At 44.9% G+C, this 17,134-nt stretch overlaps 1 protein-coding gene across 3 annotated transcripts in view; it reads left to right on the top strand.

The window, feature by feature from the left end:
* Nucleotides 1–17,134, top strand: part of DISC1 (DISC1 scaffold protein) — a 353,386-nt gene that overhangs the window by 181,211 nt on the left and 155,041 nt on the right. The window contains exon 10 of one of the 3 annotated variants that reach the window (XM_036829398.1): nt 7,559–7,664. The exons of the other annotated variants lie outside the window; for them this stretch is intronic. Coding sequence (XP_036685293.1) covers nt 7,559–7,596 — 38 coding nt within the window. The 3' untranslated portion in view covers nt 7,597–7,664. Of the gene's footprint in view, nt 1–7,558; nt 7,665–17,134 lie in introns of those variants that run through there. 3 annotated transcript variants of the gene reach the window in all.

Below are 17,134 nucleotides of genomic sequence, written 5' to 3'. Positions count from 1 at the left end.
TTATTATCATATTATCTACTACTGTTACTGTTATTGACTAAGCTGAGGCTTCGTGAGGTTTGGCCCAAGGTCACATCCCTTCCAGAAGGCGGAGCCTGGTACTAGCCAGGTCTGTGTCCCTCTTTAGGCCTGAGGGATTGCATGCCGGCCCTCAGGGAGGTGGAGAGGGGTAGTAGCCGCTTTTCTTGGCCTCACGGCCAGGCTGCACACTAGTTATCCAGCTGACGGTCAGTATCTGTTGCTCTGTATACCCTGCTGGTTCAAATTTTACAAATGAGATAAGTTTGAAATGGCTTTTGTAAGCACTTAGTCTCAGAGAGGGAATTGGCTATTCCCTATTTCATCCCTAACTTCTTAACTTACACTCTTGGCTAAGTTCAATCTGGCTTCTTTTCAAGGAAATGCTACTTCCCTAGAGGGTGTTTACGGTGACACCGTGAAAATCTCGTGCAATTGTTGTTCAGTTCACAGCTTTCACTTGGGCCCCTTAAATGTCATTCAGGTTGTAACCCAGGCAGCTCCATGGCTGAGTAGAGCTGGTAATTCATCAACATAGTCAACCTTAGAGCAGAGGGTGGGAGATACCTCCTTAGAGAAAAAAAGAGCAAAATAGTAAACAAAGAGGAACAGTAAAAAAAAAAAAAGATGAAAAAATTGAAATCTTTTTGCAGATTTCATAGTTATTTGTTTAAACATCTATTTTCCCAACCTCTGTGACAGCTTTTTGAGGTCATTAGTCTCCCCACACACAACCCCCGGGTCTGTGCTCTGCATATAGAATAGGGGCTTAGTAAAGCCTGGATGAGCTAGATGGATGCTGAATTTGAGAACTGAATGGAATTTGTGATGTGAGGTATTTCAAAGTATTATTCACCCAACAGTCCTATATTCAGAATCATTCATGTCCCAACTCCTGTGTAGGTACTTTTAGAGATTTTTAGGAATAAGTCCTTCTAAAATCCTATGAAGCATGTATTCTCTTTCCTGAGGCCAGCATGGTGAGCTGACTTTCTGAGTATGGGCACCGGCAGAGCAGAGGCTGTATGGTCAGATATATGCAAATTCAGATCCTGGTTGTGTTATGAAGTGGGACCCGAGATGGGGTAGCTATTTAACTTCTGTGAGCCTCAGTTTCTGCCTCATTTACTCATGTAACCAGCAGGGGATCCCTGAAACATATATAATTTGGAGGTAGGTCTTATTTAAGAAAAACTACGTAAAATTATGAATCAAAGTTAGTTACAGGGTTTGGCGGGGACCCATGAAGGTGAGGGGCCCTGGGGTGTATGTATCATTAGATTTATGGAAAATCTGCCCTTGTTTTCAATTAATTTTTGTAGCAGTCACGCTGTGTCCAGGCTTCAGAGATGGGAGGACTCTGGGAGATACAGCAGAAAAGAGACAATTGGAGTACAGCCTGAGAAGTGCTGTGATGGGGGAGCAAGGGTGCCAGGGAAAGATTTCTGGAATAAATGATACCTAAGCTGTAACTTAGGACATGGAAAAGTCAAAACAGAAAAGTATGGGAAGCACATTTGGGGCAGGAGAAAGCAGGGCTTGGAGGTGAGAAGAAGACAGAGTTTTGGGTGAAGTAGAAAAGAAAACCTTTGTTGCTTTGCCAAAGGCAAAGCGGGGGCACAGTGGGCTCATGCTTCTCAAAACTGTGTGTCCCAACCCAGGAGGATTTGGTGAGGAGTTTTATAGCAACGGTTCGAGGATGGGCTTGCTGATAAGGATCAGGGCGTGTGCAGGGCCTGCACTCCTTTAATCTGGCCTCAGGTGGTCTCCTGAAGAGCTTCTCTGGTTCCTGTTGAGTTTGCAGTTCTTGTGTGAGGCTGGAAGTCCAAGGTCAAGGTGTCTGCAGGGCTGGTTCCTCCTGAGGCCTCCTTGGCTTGCAGACGGCCATCTCCTCCCTGCGTCTTCGCATTGTCCTGTGTGTGTGTGTGTGTGTGTGTGTGTGTGTGCCAAATTTCCTCTTCTTATAAGGACACCAGTCATATTGGAATAGGGCCCATCCCAGTGACCTCATTTTACCCTAATTACCTCTCTAAAGAGCCTATGTCTAACTACAGTCACATTTTGAGGCACAAGCGTTGGGACTTCAACGTATGAATTTGGGGGGAGCACAGTTCAGGCCATACCGGGTCACTCAATGCTACATTTCTTTTTTTAAAAATAAATTTATTTATTTAATTTATTTATTTTTGGCTGCATTGGGTCTTCGTTGCTGCACGTGGGCTTTCTCCAGTTGCGGCGAGCAGGGGCTACTCTTCGTTGCGGTGCACAGGCGTCTCACTGCAGTGGCTTCTCTTGTTGCGGAGCACGGGCTCTAGGTGCATGGGCTTCAGTAGTTGCGGCACGTGGGCTCAGTAGTTGTGGCTCGCGGGCTCTAGAGCTCAGGCTCAGTAGTTGTGGCACTCGGGCTCAGCAGTTGTGGCTCGTGGGCTCTAGAGCACAGGCTCAGTAGTTGTGGCGCACGGGCTTAGTTGCTCCGTGGCATGTGGGATCTTCCCGGACCGGGGCTCGAACCCGTGTCCCCTGCATTGGCAGGCAGATTCTTAACCACTGCGCCACCGGGGAAGTCCCAATGCTACATTTTATAGTAAGGGAACTTAAAATCAGGTCATTGTCTGACACTCTCTGGGGCCTCTGCTCACATGCAGGGAATAACACAGCCCCGTCCCTTGGCTGGGCAGGCTCCCGGGGCTGGGCCTCCCTCGCTGTCAGACCCCCGTCTCTCCCACATGCCCCGAGCCCTCCTTCCATCTTACTCATCTAGCTGCGCGAGGCTGGGCGCCTTCAGAGTCTGTCCCCGCATTCTGGATGCTTCCCTGCAGTTGTACACGGTGCTGTCTTTTTGCCCTTCCAGCCTCAAGTTGAGTCCTGCCCCCCACCGAGCCCCCTGACCATCCCACTGGAGCCCCGCTGCACCACCCTTCTCCACAGAGCACTTTGCACTGGCTTACAGGGCTTCCTTTCCCCTGTCACCAATGCATTTCCAGCACCACCGAAGTGGTCCCCAGGGGATAGTGTCACTCAAATATTTGCCGAATGAATGAATAAAGTTAGATACGTCAGAAGAAGACAGAGTTCCCAAAGTCCAAGACTCTTTTTTTCAAATGGGACCCATTGCAGGGAGGCAACTTGCCCAAGGTCCCACGCTGGGGAGAGGTGGCAGCAGGCTGTTCTGACTGGGGCGCTTGGCCTTTCTGTGACCAGGACTATTTTAACAAGCAGATGACATTTTTGTCCACAGTGTGACCTGGAGACGTGCACAGATGCCCTGTTTCTCCCCTGTCCCTTGCATATCACGCATGACATCTTGGAGCAAGTTTTGGGCAACATCGACCTCCAGCCACGACCTCCATCACTATATTCTGTGATGCAGGGATTATGCTGGTCTCATCCCCTGCAGTGTGTTGCACGCAGCAGGCCTACCGTAAATGTTTGCAGAGTGAAACAGTGACTAAATGAGCAAATATTTAATGATAAAAGCTGACAGTCTTTTGAAGTTTCCTAAGGCAGCACTTCTCAAACTTTAATGTGTCTCTGAATCACCTGGTGAGCTTGTTAAAATGCCGACTCCTTTTTTTTTTTAATTGAAACTTTTTTTTTATTGAAGTGTAGTTGATTTACAATGTTGTGTTAGTTTCTGGTGTACAGCAAAGTGATTCAGTCATACATACATATATATATATATATATATATATATATATATATTCTTTCTCATTATAGGTTATTACAGGATATTGAATATAGTTCCCTGTGCTATACAGGAGGTCCTTGTTGTTTATCTATTTTATATATAGTAGTGTGTATCTGTTAATCCCAAACTCCTAATTGATCCCTCCCCCACCCCCCATCTCCCCTTTGGTAACCATAAGTTTATTTTCTAAGTCTGTGACTCTGTGTCTGTTTTGTAGATAAGTTCATTCGTGTCCTATTTTAGATTGCACAGATGTGTGATATCATATGGTACTTGTCTTTCTATGTCTGACTGACTTCACTTAGTATGATAATCTCTAGGTCCATCCATGTTGCTGCAAATGGCAAGATTTCATTCTTTTTTATGCCTGAGCAGTTAAAAGGCCAATTCTGATTCAGGAGGGCGTGGGGGCCTGAAAGTCTGCGTTTCTACCAGCCTCCAGGCTCTGCTGCTTCTGGTCTCTGGGCCTTCCTCTGCCCAGCTGGGCTCTGGTATATGTGCTGGGATGTCTGCCTGCAGGGTCAGGGGCAGTTTTGTGAGCTGACTTGTTGTTGGAAGGCCTGGGTTCTTATCCTCGTTTGTCCAAGAATGAGATATGCGACCTTCAACAGGTTACTTAACCTCTCTTGACCGAGGTATCAACAGATACTACTTGTTGCGCAGATACTGCTTGCGGGGCTCTTGATATATGTTACTTATCACAACAGTCCTGCAAGGTTTCCAGAATTATCCTGATTTTACGGAAGAGGAAACTGAGGCTCAGAGAGGTTAAACGACACACCCACGATGCCCAAGGTGCCCAGGTCAGCAACCTGCAGGGCTATGAGGATGAGTGTCTGTGTGTGTGTGTGTGTGTGTGTGTGTGTGTGTGTGTGTATATCTCATATCACTTTGCTTGTCAAATAATCATTTGGGTTCTATGCAGATATGTACCTTTAAGTTAAAGACAAAGATTGTAGGTAACTATGAGCTTGCAAAGGAGTCCAGATGCTTTTTTGATCTCCAGTATGATCTTTATCTTTTAACCACCATAGCCCTTTGATCTTGTCCTCGGGTACTAATTTCGTGCTCTCGTGGGCACATGCACAGTTTTCTTCCGTAGGTTGGAGATTCTTAAGAGCAGGGACTGTGTCTTGCTTCCCACTTTATTCCCTCCAGTTCTCAATCATTATTTTTTTGGTGTGTTTTGAGCTGAATAGGATTTGGGAAGCACGGGGCCGGCTCTAACCCTAAAAGACCTCTCCCAGCGCTCACTATGGTATAAAAAAGGTCACCAAACCTGGGGATGCTTGAGGTTTCTCTGTCTTGATTAATTTTGACTTACGGTGTTTTCAGTGGAAGAGGAAATGCCCGCGGGAGGGCCAGGCCCAGCATGGAGAGGGCTTGGGCGGCTTGCTAATAGCAGGAGTCAGCTAGGACCGGGTTGGCGCATGCCCTGTGCTCCAGGCGGGGCACATAGGGAGGCAGGGGTGGGGGGCAGGATCCAGGTACATCACCATCAGGTGTGTCTGTTCTGTCCCCGCTGGCATCATCAATGGCTAAAATCAGGGGACAGACGGAGGCATAAGGTATGATCCTAAGACAGACAGCCCTTAGGGAGGGAGGGATGACAGCAGAGTTGACCATCAAGCAGATCTGGTGTCTTTTGAAAGACTTGCCTGTCTGTGAAATGATGTCTCCAGCAAGCTCAGGCTTGAGTTGTTTAAAATTCCAGCAAACCAGAAATGTCCCTCATATGTCTCCGGGATGATGAAAATCTTCCAGAGTTGTACAGAGCACAAAATAGGACCTCTCCTTTGACCCTGATGGGGTCTATTCTGAAATAACCGTGTGGATACTGAAAGGCTGAAAAAAAAACCAACGCTAGAGATATTAGTACTAGATGAATGGAAAGTACATCGTCACTCTATTAAGAAATGCACTAAAAAAAGGAAAAAAAGTTTTCTCTGTCTTTTATGAAGTTGCACAAGAGTAATATATCAGAATTGTTTGAAATATGGTAAAGTAGGGAAACTTCTATTAAAAGGGAGCATGTTTGGTTGGAGCATTTTTTATCTTGAATTGTCCTGATAATCTTTTCCTTTTGGGAAGATTTGAGGCTCTGGCTTCTTGCTCTGTTTCAGCCAGTCATCGGTAGCGGTGGGAACCACAAATAGCTCATTGTTTTCATTTTAGATTTCCCTAGGCTGTCACTGTCACCTAGTCATCTCAGACACCCTTACAGGGAGACCGGCATCAGGAGTATGTGAAGGTCAGAGCAAGGGCAACAGTGTGCCCAGGAGCACGTGTCGGGTGAGGTCTGCGTCTGGTGAGGCCCCTGACTTTCCAAGGGGCCCTGCATTCCGTAGGGTGAGACTTGCTTCTTCTGCACCTTCCATACATTTCAACACATGCACTTAGCAGTCGTTACTGTAAGTGTCCTTACACGTCGATGGTATTTTGGATTACAAGAACCTCTGAGTATATTTTTGAGCTGTATTTGTCTGTGACAACTCTCAGTGCCTAAGAACCCACTGGTATCTACCTTTAGACCCGGCAGTCTTCTGCGTGGATAATTCACTTCTTTTCCTCAACTCTGTGCTTTTGAGAAACTGGGAGCACAGAGATGACACCCCTGGGAGACTGGGCCTCCTCTCACAGGAGGCGGAGCTGGGAAGAAAAGTCGGCTGTGAGACCTGGTGTAAAACGGAGATGGCCCTGAACAGCAGGTAACTGAATAGAACCCCTTCCAGGCCAGACCAGGCTGAGGAGACCTTCATCAAGTTCAAAGTGGGTGGAAACGTGACCATTTCATGCCTCCAGTGGAACTGCAAACCTGAAAGGAGAGGAGTGTCTCCCCCAGCACGGTTATGCCCATCTTATAGGATTTAAAGGACATGGGGACGAGGGAGATGATGGAAGAACAGAGCAATAAAGGCAGGTGGAGTGGGAAAGCAGGCTGGGGGCAGGAGGGGGAACACGTGCACCTTCAGACCATCGTTTTAGGAAAGCGGAGTCCCCTAGTCTCCTGAGCCCCTATTTTACAAAAGGCTTAGAATATAAAATCGGGACGTTGTATTGGAAGAGGAAGGAGCAAAGTGTCAACCTGGGAGAAGACTGAATAAGGGCAGCTTTGGAGGATAAGGTGAAGGGATCACCAGGCCAACATGTTCTCCTTTATGGAAACGGGTGCTTAGCAGGAGATCTCTCCTCTAAGGTGTGTGCCTGCCCGGAACATTCTGTGGGTGCCGTAGTAGCAGGACGGTGAGGAGGATGATCGCTAATCCTATTTTACAGTAGTGAAAACTGAGGCTTAGAAAGAGTCAGTGACTGGCTCAAGATAAGACAGCTAGTGAGTGGGTGGAACCTCCAAAACAGGACTGACCTAAAAATTCAAAATTTTTTTTACCTTTCTTCTGCAATGGACTAGGGCTGTCGCATGTCACAATATCTGAAGGTTGCATTTGGAACTGATGATTTCTTCAATTATTCTGAATCTTTATGTCTGAGCTTTATTTATCTCAGGTTTTGGATTTGGAAGGTTCTAGAAAGCTATGGATTGGTGTCCCTCTTCTTTACAGAAGTAAAGGAAAGTAGGAGAACTATGCACAGGGATGAATACAGCAAGGGTTCCAAGGATAGAAACACACATGTGGCTGTTCTGTGCGTCTTCCTTATACACATCAGCTTTAACCAAAAAAAGACAGTCAGTATCACGACCTAGTTTTTCTAGTATTTTGTAAGCATTCAAATACTGACATTGGGGAAACGCTATGCTCCTCATCTTGTTTAAATCAGGGGTCAGTTTGGCAAGAGGGGCTGCTGCTTCTACGTCCTCAGCTTCCGGGTTTAATAGTCATATTTGTTTTTCAGTTTTGGCTTCTTCTCTACCTAATCCGGCATTGGCATAACGGGCTGCGTTAGCCCGTCAGCTTGATCACAGCGAGGACGGCCACCAATTACGTCCCCATGCTGGATGAGTCAGCAGAGAAGATTATCTGGGAGAAGGCACTTGTCTGACTCTCAATGATACTGAATAGAAAGAAGTCGGAGCCTTTTTTTCCCCCCCAGCATGAAGGGGAAATAGAATTGTAATCAAGTTTCAGTTTCAAATAGAATTGTAACTAAGTTTCAGTTTCTCTGCAGTGCGAATCCCATTTTAAAGGACAAGGGATTATGCCAGATAGTTTTGGATTTGGGCTCAGTATTTGACTTTATAGCAACTCTCTAAGATTAGATGGCAGTTTGCTGGAGAATGGCCTCTGGATTTGATTTTTAAGCACAACCAAATGAATTCCACTCTTTTCTGCTTTTAGGAGTGATGCCGTTTATGTATGCACGGAAGCTGTGCTAGACAACGTTGCTGATATTTGCCTTTAGTATTCTTTCTGGGTGTAGACTTCTTTAATCAAATGCTGCTGTCCTTGGAAAAAGGACTGGAGAGAGAAACGTTTGTCAGAGACAAAATAATCAAACCCTAGTCTTGAAATGCTTTGGAACTGACAGGGTGGAGTGGGAACAGGTACGGCCTCTTTTCTCAAAGGTGGCTGAATGGTGAGGGATGGTCACAGAGCTGGTGGGTGGAACGTAGGCTGCAGATGGGCTCCAGGCTGCATCCAGGGCCAAGATACAGCCCGGGGCTGGCTCTGCGGCTTCCTTGCCTGCATCTCTGACTTTGTGGTTGACCTTGAAGCTTGAGGAGCCTAGTGGCCCTGATGGGTCTCCTTTAACCTCCTTTACAGCTAAATTGACAGCTAAATACACCTGCTGTCCTCAAAGGATTGGGATGAATGTAGCACCATTGCAGATAAACAGCAGGCCTAGGGTGGCAGGGCCTGGCCCAAAGGCACCGGACGTCATGGGAGGTCATTACCCTGGGGCTGAAACCAACCCACAAACTAACAAATGAACACACAAAATGAGACCACCTTTTGCATGGGCTTTGTCGCTTGGGTTTTCATCCTGATTAACCTCTCACTGGTTGGTTGATTGTGTTACAGCCATCATGAGGGATAACTGAGGTAACGTATATGATAATATAAAATATAATAGATGTGACGGTACAGAATGTGTAAAACTTTTAGTAAAATGCCTAAGTTGTAAAATGTGTGTACAACTCCTAGCAGATACACCTACTAATATCGATATTACATATACTACTGCTGTATGTAGTGTACATGTAATATGTAAATTACATATGCATATTACATATGCTACTACGTTTAATTCTCTTATGTAACGTATAGAGGAATCTGTATAAAACCTCTAATCAAATACCTGGCTGCAATTATGAATTCTCATGTGCCCTTCCTGCTCCTTCGCTTTTCATCCTTTTGTAAATATGTCTTGTATTTGTTATGTACTGAAAATGTTCAGCTTTGCATCCGAGACTGCAAAGCTGTTCCTATAATTCCATGTGCTGCCTAGTATATTACCAGGTACTTGGTGGGAGGTGATATAAGAATCTAAGGAAACTTTCTAGATAAGGAAAGAGGCTTATTGGGTAGGTTTTTAAAATGGAGGCACTTGTGGTTTTCAATGTCAATGCAGTTTCCTCCACAAATTATTAAATTTGCAAATGACACTTCTGAAAATTTACACCTTATTCTAGGCTTCTGCATTAATTTTATACTATAGTATAAAGAATCAGATAAGAATGTCTTATGTTTAAATAATACCTTTCTATAAATGGTCTAGTCACCTCACCCACAGTGATGAAAATTCCCCATATGATACAAGCAATTAAACTTGATTTTCATCCAAACAGTCTTCCCTCCAAAACTTGAAATTCCACTTTTTTTTTGCCTTCTCTTCATAAGGCAGTCACTCTTCTGGTATTTATAATGTACAACTCCAATCACACATACTACAGGGCAGGGACTGGGGAGAGGAATAAAATTGGGACATTACTTATATCCTTAAACCAAAACTCTGGCCTGCTCTCTGTTTCCTAAGTATGATTTGTTTTGCTAACTGTGAGATTATTTTATGGATGCTTATTTCCAAAGGGAAGGGCCCCTCCTCCTTCTTTTTCTTCAGTTGACCCATTTCACAATCCACAACAGTGAGCCTCCAGTTTGGAACTTGATTCAAAGCCTGAAAAGCCCGGACACCTCTGTCTTCACGGGACATATTCACACGCATAGTCTAAAAGAGCTTCTCTTCACGAGGTCCGTTGGATGAAATATGCAAATCAAACAGCCACCCTACTGTTTAAATTCAGATCCTAAAATTGCCCTGAGAATGTGAGGGCTGGGAAACTTAGGCTGTAGCTCTCCTTGTGATTCAGGGCCCTGTACTCACAGCTTTGTTTTTGGCTTGGTGCTCGTCCTGATGGCTTCGGAGAACATAAATTCCTCCTAATGTCTGTCAAGCTGTGGGAGCTGAACAGTTCATTAGCTGCTAGAGTTATTGGGTGGAAGATGGGCCGCCCGATTTGGATGGTGACCTTTATGAACTCTTAGCTGGATTGTATATTTATGTGTCACAGTGTATTGAAATTTACTGTATCCTGTGACCTGTGGGATGGTAAAGGGCAGAAACCCAGGGTGATGAAGAGGAAGACGGTGACAAGTCTGGGATTCTAGGACTGTAAACATCCCCTTCCCCTATGCTGTGCTTCTCTCTGCTTCTCGGGGTTACCAGAGAAATGCAAATCAAAACTACAATGAGATATCATCTCACACCGGTCAGAATGGCCATCATCAAAAAATCTAGAAACAATAAATGCTGGAGAGGGTGTGGAGAAAAGCGAACACTCTTGCACTGTTGGTGGGAATGTAAATTGATACAGCCACTATGGAGAACAGTATGGAGGTTCCTTACAAAACTAAAAATAGAACTACCATATGACCCAGCAATCCCACTACTGGGCATATACCCTGAGAAAACCATCATTCAAAAAGAGACATGTACCACAATGTTCATTGCAGCACTATGTACAATAGCCAGGTCATGGAAGCAACCTAAGTATCCATCGACAGATGAATGGATAAAGAAAATGTGGCACATATATACAAGGAATATTACTCAGCCATAAAAAGAAACGAAATTGAGTTATTTGTAGTGAGGTGGATGGAGTTAGAATCTGTCATACAGAGTGAAGTAAGTCAGAAAAAGAAAAACAAATACAGTATGCTAACACATATATATGGAATCTAAGGGAAAAAAACAAAAAGGTCATGAAGAACGTAGTGGCAAGACGGGAATAAAGACACAGACCTACTAGAGAATGGACTTGAGGATATGGGGAGGGGGAGGGGTGAGATGTGACAGGGTGAGAGAGTGGCATGGACTTATATACACTACCAAACGTAAAATAGATAGCTAGTGGGAAGCAGCCGCATAGCACAGGGAGATCAGCTCGGTGCTTTGTGACCACCTAGAGGGGTGGGATAGGGAGGGTGGGAGGGAGGGAGATGCAAGGGGGAAGAGATATGGGAACATATGTACATGTATAACTGATTCACTTTGTTGTAAAGCAGAAACTAACACACCATTGTAAAGCAATTATACTCCAATGAAGATGTTAAAAAAAAATGCGGGGAAACTTTGATCTATTTAACCGATTAAAAAATTTTATATTCAACTTACGTGGATTACTGTCACTGAACCCACTTGCGGGAAAGGGAAACACGAGGTGTCAGTTCCCCTGGTGTGTGGGAAAGCCACCGGCCTGGGAATCCTGGTGTCTCTCATCGGCTGATGGCACTGGCCATGGGCCATAGGCACCCAGGGCCTCGGTTTCCTGGCGGCAAAAGTAAGGGTTTCTACTAGATACTCTGCAAGGGCCTTGCAGTATTTTTTTTTTTGTGAGGCTGTGAATTTAAAACCAACACAGGCAAACAGTAACCTAGCACTGTTAGCTAGAATCTTGAAGTTAGCTGCAGTCGGTTTACTTTCTTCTGGCCCCAGTACAGCTGTGGTTTCCCAGAGTCAGAACCGCGTGTGCCACTCGGACATCGCTGACACAGGGCTGTGGGGAGGGGAGGTCGCTTCCCACATCCAATGTCACTTGCTTTCTGTGGCTGTATTTTCCGGGCACCTTCTAAACCTGTCTGAAGAGACACGGCCTGCCTTGCACCTGCTGCCACCCGGCCCTGAAGTCACACGCGTCCCACGTTGAGAAGAGGGAGGAGATTCTTGCTCAGCTGTCCGCCCAGGTCCCATCCCAGGGGGAGTTCATCCCCGGGCCTGCGGTGCTCAGGGCGGTCTTAGGTTGAGCCCGCAGGACGTCAAAACAAGCAACCATCTATGCTAATTCAGTTGTTTCAACAAAAAAGTAAAACCGATTTTACTGACTCAATCAGTGATTCAGTTGCCCATGAAATAGAGCCTAGCTGACTTTACGGCCGTGTTTTCAGAGGCAGTAGGTCGGTGCCCCTTTGTAGCAAGTTTTCCTCTCTGGCTGCACTCAGAATGGCAGGGGCGGGGGTGGGTGGCATTTATGTCCGATCTCCAGGTGACTCTATGTCCACTCAGTTTATAATTAACTTATAACTGATCACCAGCCTTTAGATGGGTAATACTGGCTGACTTCCTGTGGACTCTTTGAAAGAGGGCAGAGCCCTTTTTTTGTTTGGAAGCCTCGTGCTGTGCTGGCCACTGGCTGGGGCAGTCCTGTCTGCGCCCTGCCTTCCTGCCTGTCTCTGTTACTGTACCCCCCACTCACCATTCTAGATGACTTTTGTTGTTGTTCAACTGCAGGTTATAATTTGGAGTTGATTCCTGTAGTTTCCCTTTTCTGTTGACTTTCAAAAAGGTGTCATGAGGTCCAAGTTTCCCCCTCGTGTTCTCTTTCTCCAGGGCGCCATAGGGTCCCCTCGGTCTCGTGCTTCTGGCCTCGTTGGTATTTTGATATCTCTGCTTGGCTGCTCAGATGTCCTCATGCTGGGTGTCTGGGAAAGTGGAAATGTCAGAGAATGGGCCCTGGATGTAAGTCATTGATGAGTTGCCTGTGACCTTGATAAATGGTATTGCTCGGTCAGTGGTTTCCAGGAAAAGCCTTCAAAATGCAAAAGATGCCACCTGTTTGGAAGCACCTCCTTATTATAACCCTTGAGTCCTGACTCACATCCAGTGGCCCCGGGGAATGGGGCCTGAGCTCGCTGTCTCCTCTATGGGAGCTGAGTCTCGTTCCCTGGGACATTTTGGAAACCAGCGTACTTCTGAGAATCCAGCTTAAAAACAAGCTTCTGTTTCCTCTACAGCTTTTCTCCTCCAAGAATTTTGCAAAGTGCCCTATGTCTACCTGACACATTTTCGCCCCTTTCTTCATCCATTATCCAAGTCTGTCTACCCTGCTGTATTTCTTTTCTGTTTGTCTCCATTTTATGCCGACTTCAAAATTTTTTGTTGCATCAAAATCTCTTTGGCTCCTTTTGAGCGCACATTTCTATGCAGCTCTCACTTTTCTCTCCTTTTGCATTTTGACTGAGTTCTTTTCTTCTTAAGGAAACAAGATGCTCCATCAGAAGATGGGGTGCCCTGAGCACCGGGAAGTCAGGAAGCCGGGGCTCTCCCGCCCGTTCTGAGTTAGTCAAAGACTGAGGATCCAGAGGGAGCCCGGCCGAGCTCCTTATGGGGGGGGGGTCCTCCATCCCTCTGCCCATCTGCTGCCTCAACAGTACATAGCACGTGCGGGGTTACACGGCAAAGCGACTGCCTGCTTTCATGGCCTGTAAAGGGCTTGGGGAGGACCGAGGCTAAATCTAGCGCTTCAACCCGCCTTTGGGTGGAGGTCTTACATCTAAACCACAGACATCTGGAAATCAAGGGCAAAATGTAGTGGTGTCTTTAAGAAATTATCAAAAACGATGATAGGAAAGATCCTTAAAGAACCTCAAGATGTAAGTGCTTACGTTAAGATGGGTAATGGTGTCTCTTATTTTCAGACTATTTCCTATTTACAAGCTAACTTAATTTTAAAGAGTTTAAGGCTTATGATAAATTAATCTATAAAGCTACTAAGACTTTAAGGAATCTGGACTCTGATTGATTTTTCTAGGTTATGAAAACTTGAGTACTCTAAGCTAAAGACACATTCAACATAATAATATATCAGTAATGTCTCTGTGGGGGGTGTGTGTGTGTGTGTGTGTGTGTGTGTGTGTGTGTACGTGAGAGGGAGAGAGAGATAGGTAGGGGCATCTTTGGAATCTCCGCAGAGTCAAGCGGATGTGAAAAGTCTGCATTCTCAGGAAAAAAATGGAAGAAAACAAGGGCCGACTTTCTTCCCGCCCTTGGTCCAAGTCACGAGGAGTTTGCCCACTGAAGACAGTCTACTTCAGACCTACCACTACCAGGCATTCTATATTCCTCTCATTCCTCATTTTTGCTATCTTTATGTGCCTTCGTAAACTTACAAGGACCTATAAAAACTGAAATTTGGCTTGAATGAGACTCATTTCTCTACCTCTCATTGCTCCCAAGGAATTCAAGTCCATTCCTTGACTCTGGGCAGATCTTTGCAGTTGTAGCCGGTTTCCCACCTTGTGCCACAGACGGGGGGCTCCCCTGTACCAGGCAGGGAGCCAGGGCGTCCGCAGCATTCGGAGGAGTCTGGCAGAATTCCAGATGGCATTCTCGGACCAAGCATCTGAAAATGGTTCTGGCCTCATCAGCCGTTTTTAAACAGCATTTTGGCCTTTGAACGAGATTAGTAAGAACCATCTTTTTCCTGTTTTCTGTATCCGAGGAAAGTCTTCACCTCTGTTTCCCTTTGTTCCTGCCCATGTGGGCACATGTGAGCCCTGAGATGCAGCAGCAGGAACAGGGCTTTTCTCCGGGCTCCCTGGTGAATCCCCGTGTGAATGGAGATCCTTCGGGGGGAGACCGGTTATGTGTCCAGCAGAGATCGCACGATACAGGATGAGATTTCCTTCAGGTGGTGTGTTCCTTCCATTTTTGGGTCCTTTTGAGAATCTTTCCTGTCTTTGTTTCCACAAGTTTTTTTCGGTTGTTGTTGCTTTGGAAGCGTCTTTCTCAGAAAGGACATACCTATTGACTTTTGCTCACAACCTAAGTGTTATTTACTTGTTTGTATTCTTTTTCTTGATTTCACTACAATAGCCTCTGTATCTTGTGTAACTTTTGCCTTGTGTAACTTTTGCCTATCTTTTAACTTGTTTTTACATTTTGGTGGATCTTTTTTTAAAAAATTTTTTATTGCTTTACAACGTTATGTTAGCTTCAGGTGTACAGCAAAGTGATCCAATTATACATATATCTATTCTTTTCAGATTCTTTTCCGTTATAGATTATTGCAAGATATTGAGTAGAGTTCCCCGTGCTATACAGTACGTCCTTGTTGGTTATCTATTTTATATTATATATAGTAGTGTGTATCTGTTAATGCCAGACTCCTAATTTATCCCCCCCTCCACCCTTGGTAGCTCTTTAATGACTATGCATCTTGATGATGTCACTCAAAATCAAGTTCAGGTCACAGGGTGTACAAAAGATTTCAGTAACTCGTGCTATCTCTCCATTTTCATCTCCTAGGACACTCTCGTGTTACTTGCATTATTAATAAGACGAATACTGTTCTATTATCTTTTGATTGATCACACTTATGTGCTACACTATGTTCATTCTCTCTGAATACCATGTTCTTTAAGAATCAAATTGAGATATATCATCTCACAATAGGTTCCTTTTCCCTGAACTTTTTGTTCACTCATCTGTAGGCTTTGGAAACTTCACAGCTATTTACAATATTGACTAGAACCAGTGGTGTGCTGATAAATGCTGAATAACAAGCTCTCCAGAAAAAAAAAAAAAAAAGCATTGAGTTGCAAGTTCTGCCCATTTCCGTGGTGTAAATGGCTAATTTCCAGCTACCAATGGTTTAACGGGTATCTCTGAAAATTCTTGAAAATTTACCCATCAGCCCTCTGCCGGGGGTATGAGCTGACTGCAAACACCACAGCTTCCAGCAGCTGTATTACTTTAAAGATTATGAAAAGCTTTAATGATTTCATTTCTGGTTTACAAAGTAACCCTATGTGTGAATGGTGGAGCTCCTGACGAATCTCAAGGACTGGGAATAGCCCTGGCGACTGTTATTGGGCAGAGCAGGGGTGGAATTCTCTTGTCACTCATGGCAGCTGGGTCCCTTTGGGAGGATTCCCTGAATGGTGTCACATTTGAACTCTAAAGAGGTGGACTCAAGAAACAACTGGTTAACAATAAAATGCACCTACTTTGATCATGTTAAAAAAAAAAAAAGAAATGACTGGTTAGTTTTCTATTGTTTTAGTACAGCGGTCCCCAACCTTTTTGGCACCAGGGACCGGTTTCGTGGAAGACAGTTTTTCCACGGACCGGGGCGGGGCAGGGGACTTGTTTTGGGATGATTCAAGCGCATTACATTTATTGTGCACTTTATTTCCATTATTATTACATTGTAATATATAATGGAATAATTATACAACTCACCATAATGCTGACAGGAGGCGGAGCTCAGGCAGTAATGCAAGCGATGGGGAGCGGCTGTAAATACAGATGAAGCTGCGATCGCTCACCCGCCGCTCACCTCCTGCTGTGCAGCCTGCTGGTTCCTAACAGGCCGCGGACCGGTACTGGTCCGTGGCCCAGGGGTTGGGAACCCCTGTTTTAGTCGATCATTCATGTTGAGTTATTTGAGGATATCCTTCAGTATCCTGCTTATAAAAAGGCTTGGAGAATTTTTTCTCTCTGATCTCTGGGTGTCATTTTTATCTTCAAATAAAGTGTTTGGGGTATGATTGCTTTGTAATATTTTATTACTTAAGAGCAGTATTTAGGCAACCCTTGTTTAATGTTATAGAAGCGGAACCAGAAGAACTTCTTTGTTCCTCTCTTCTTACAGAGGATTTAATAAATGTCTCTAAGCCATTTCAAGTGATCCGGGAAACTTTTGGCCATCTTTGTTGCATTTGGAAAAACATTTTGTTTAGCGATATTTTCACATTATGAGTGTGGTCATCTCGAAACGACTTGCAGTGCAGAAGGATGATGGTAGCAACTGCCCTTTGCTGGAGGCTGTGTGCCTGGCACAGCTGGGAGGACTGGATAGATTTTACTTAGTTTGTCACCTTGAAGGTAAACGCTAATGTTTTCAGTTTGCTGTGTAGGTAAAACCTGCCCATATTCACATAGCAAATAAGTGACAGAGCTGGTATTTGAACCAGTTTTGCCTGACTCCAAAAGGCTTGCTAGGGTTTTCATATGATCAATGGTCACCCCATTTTGCTAAGGGGTAATAAACAACAAACATGCCCTCATCAGCTTCTGGATCAGCCCCAAGGGCAGCACATACAAAGTTCATAACGATGCCCCCTCGGGGCCTACAGCCTTCATTGCCAGAAAAATATTGGATTAATAAGAATCCAGTTATGATTGACATCGTTTATAAAACGTTCTTTTAATGAGAGTATAGTTTCGTGTCAAATTCAGATAAATTTGAAC

The sequence above is a fragment of the Balaenoptera musculus genome, chromosome 16 (genome assembly GCF_009873245.2).
Source record: "Balaenoptera musculus isolate JJ_BM4_2016_0621 chromosome 16, mBalMus1.pri.v3, whole genome shotgun sequence".
Classification (NCBI taxonomy): Eukaryota; Metazoa; Chordata; class Mammalia; order Artiodactyla; family Balaenopteridae; genus Balaenoptera; species Balaenoptera musculus.
This window is presented reverse-complemented; position numbering and strand designations above follow the sequence as displayed.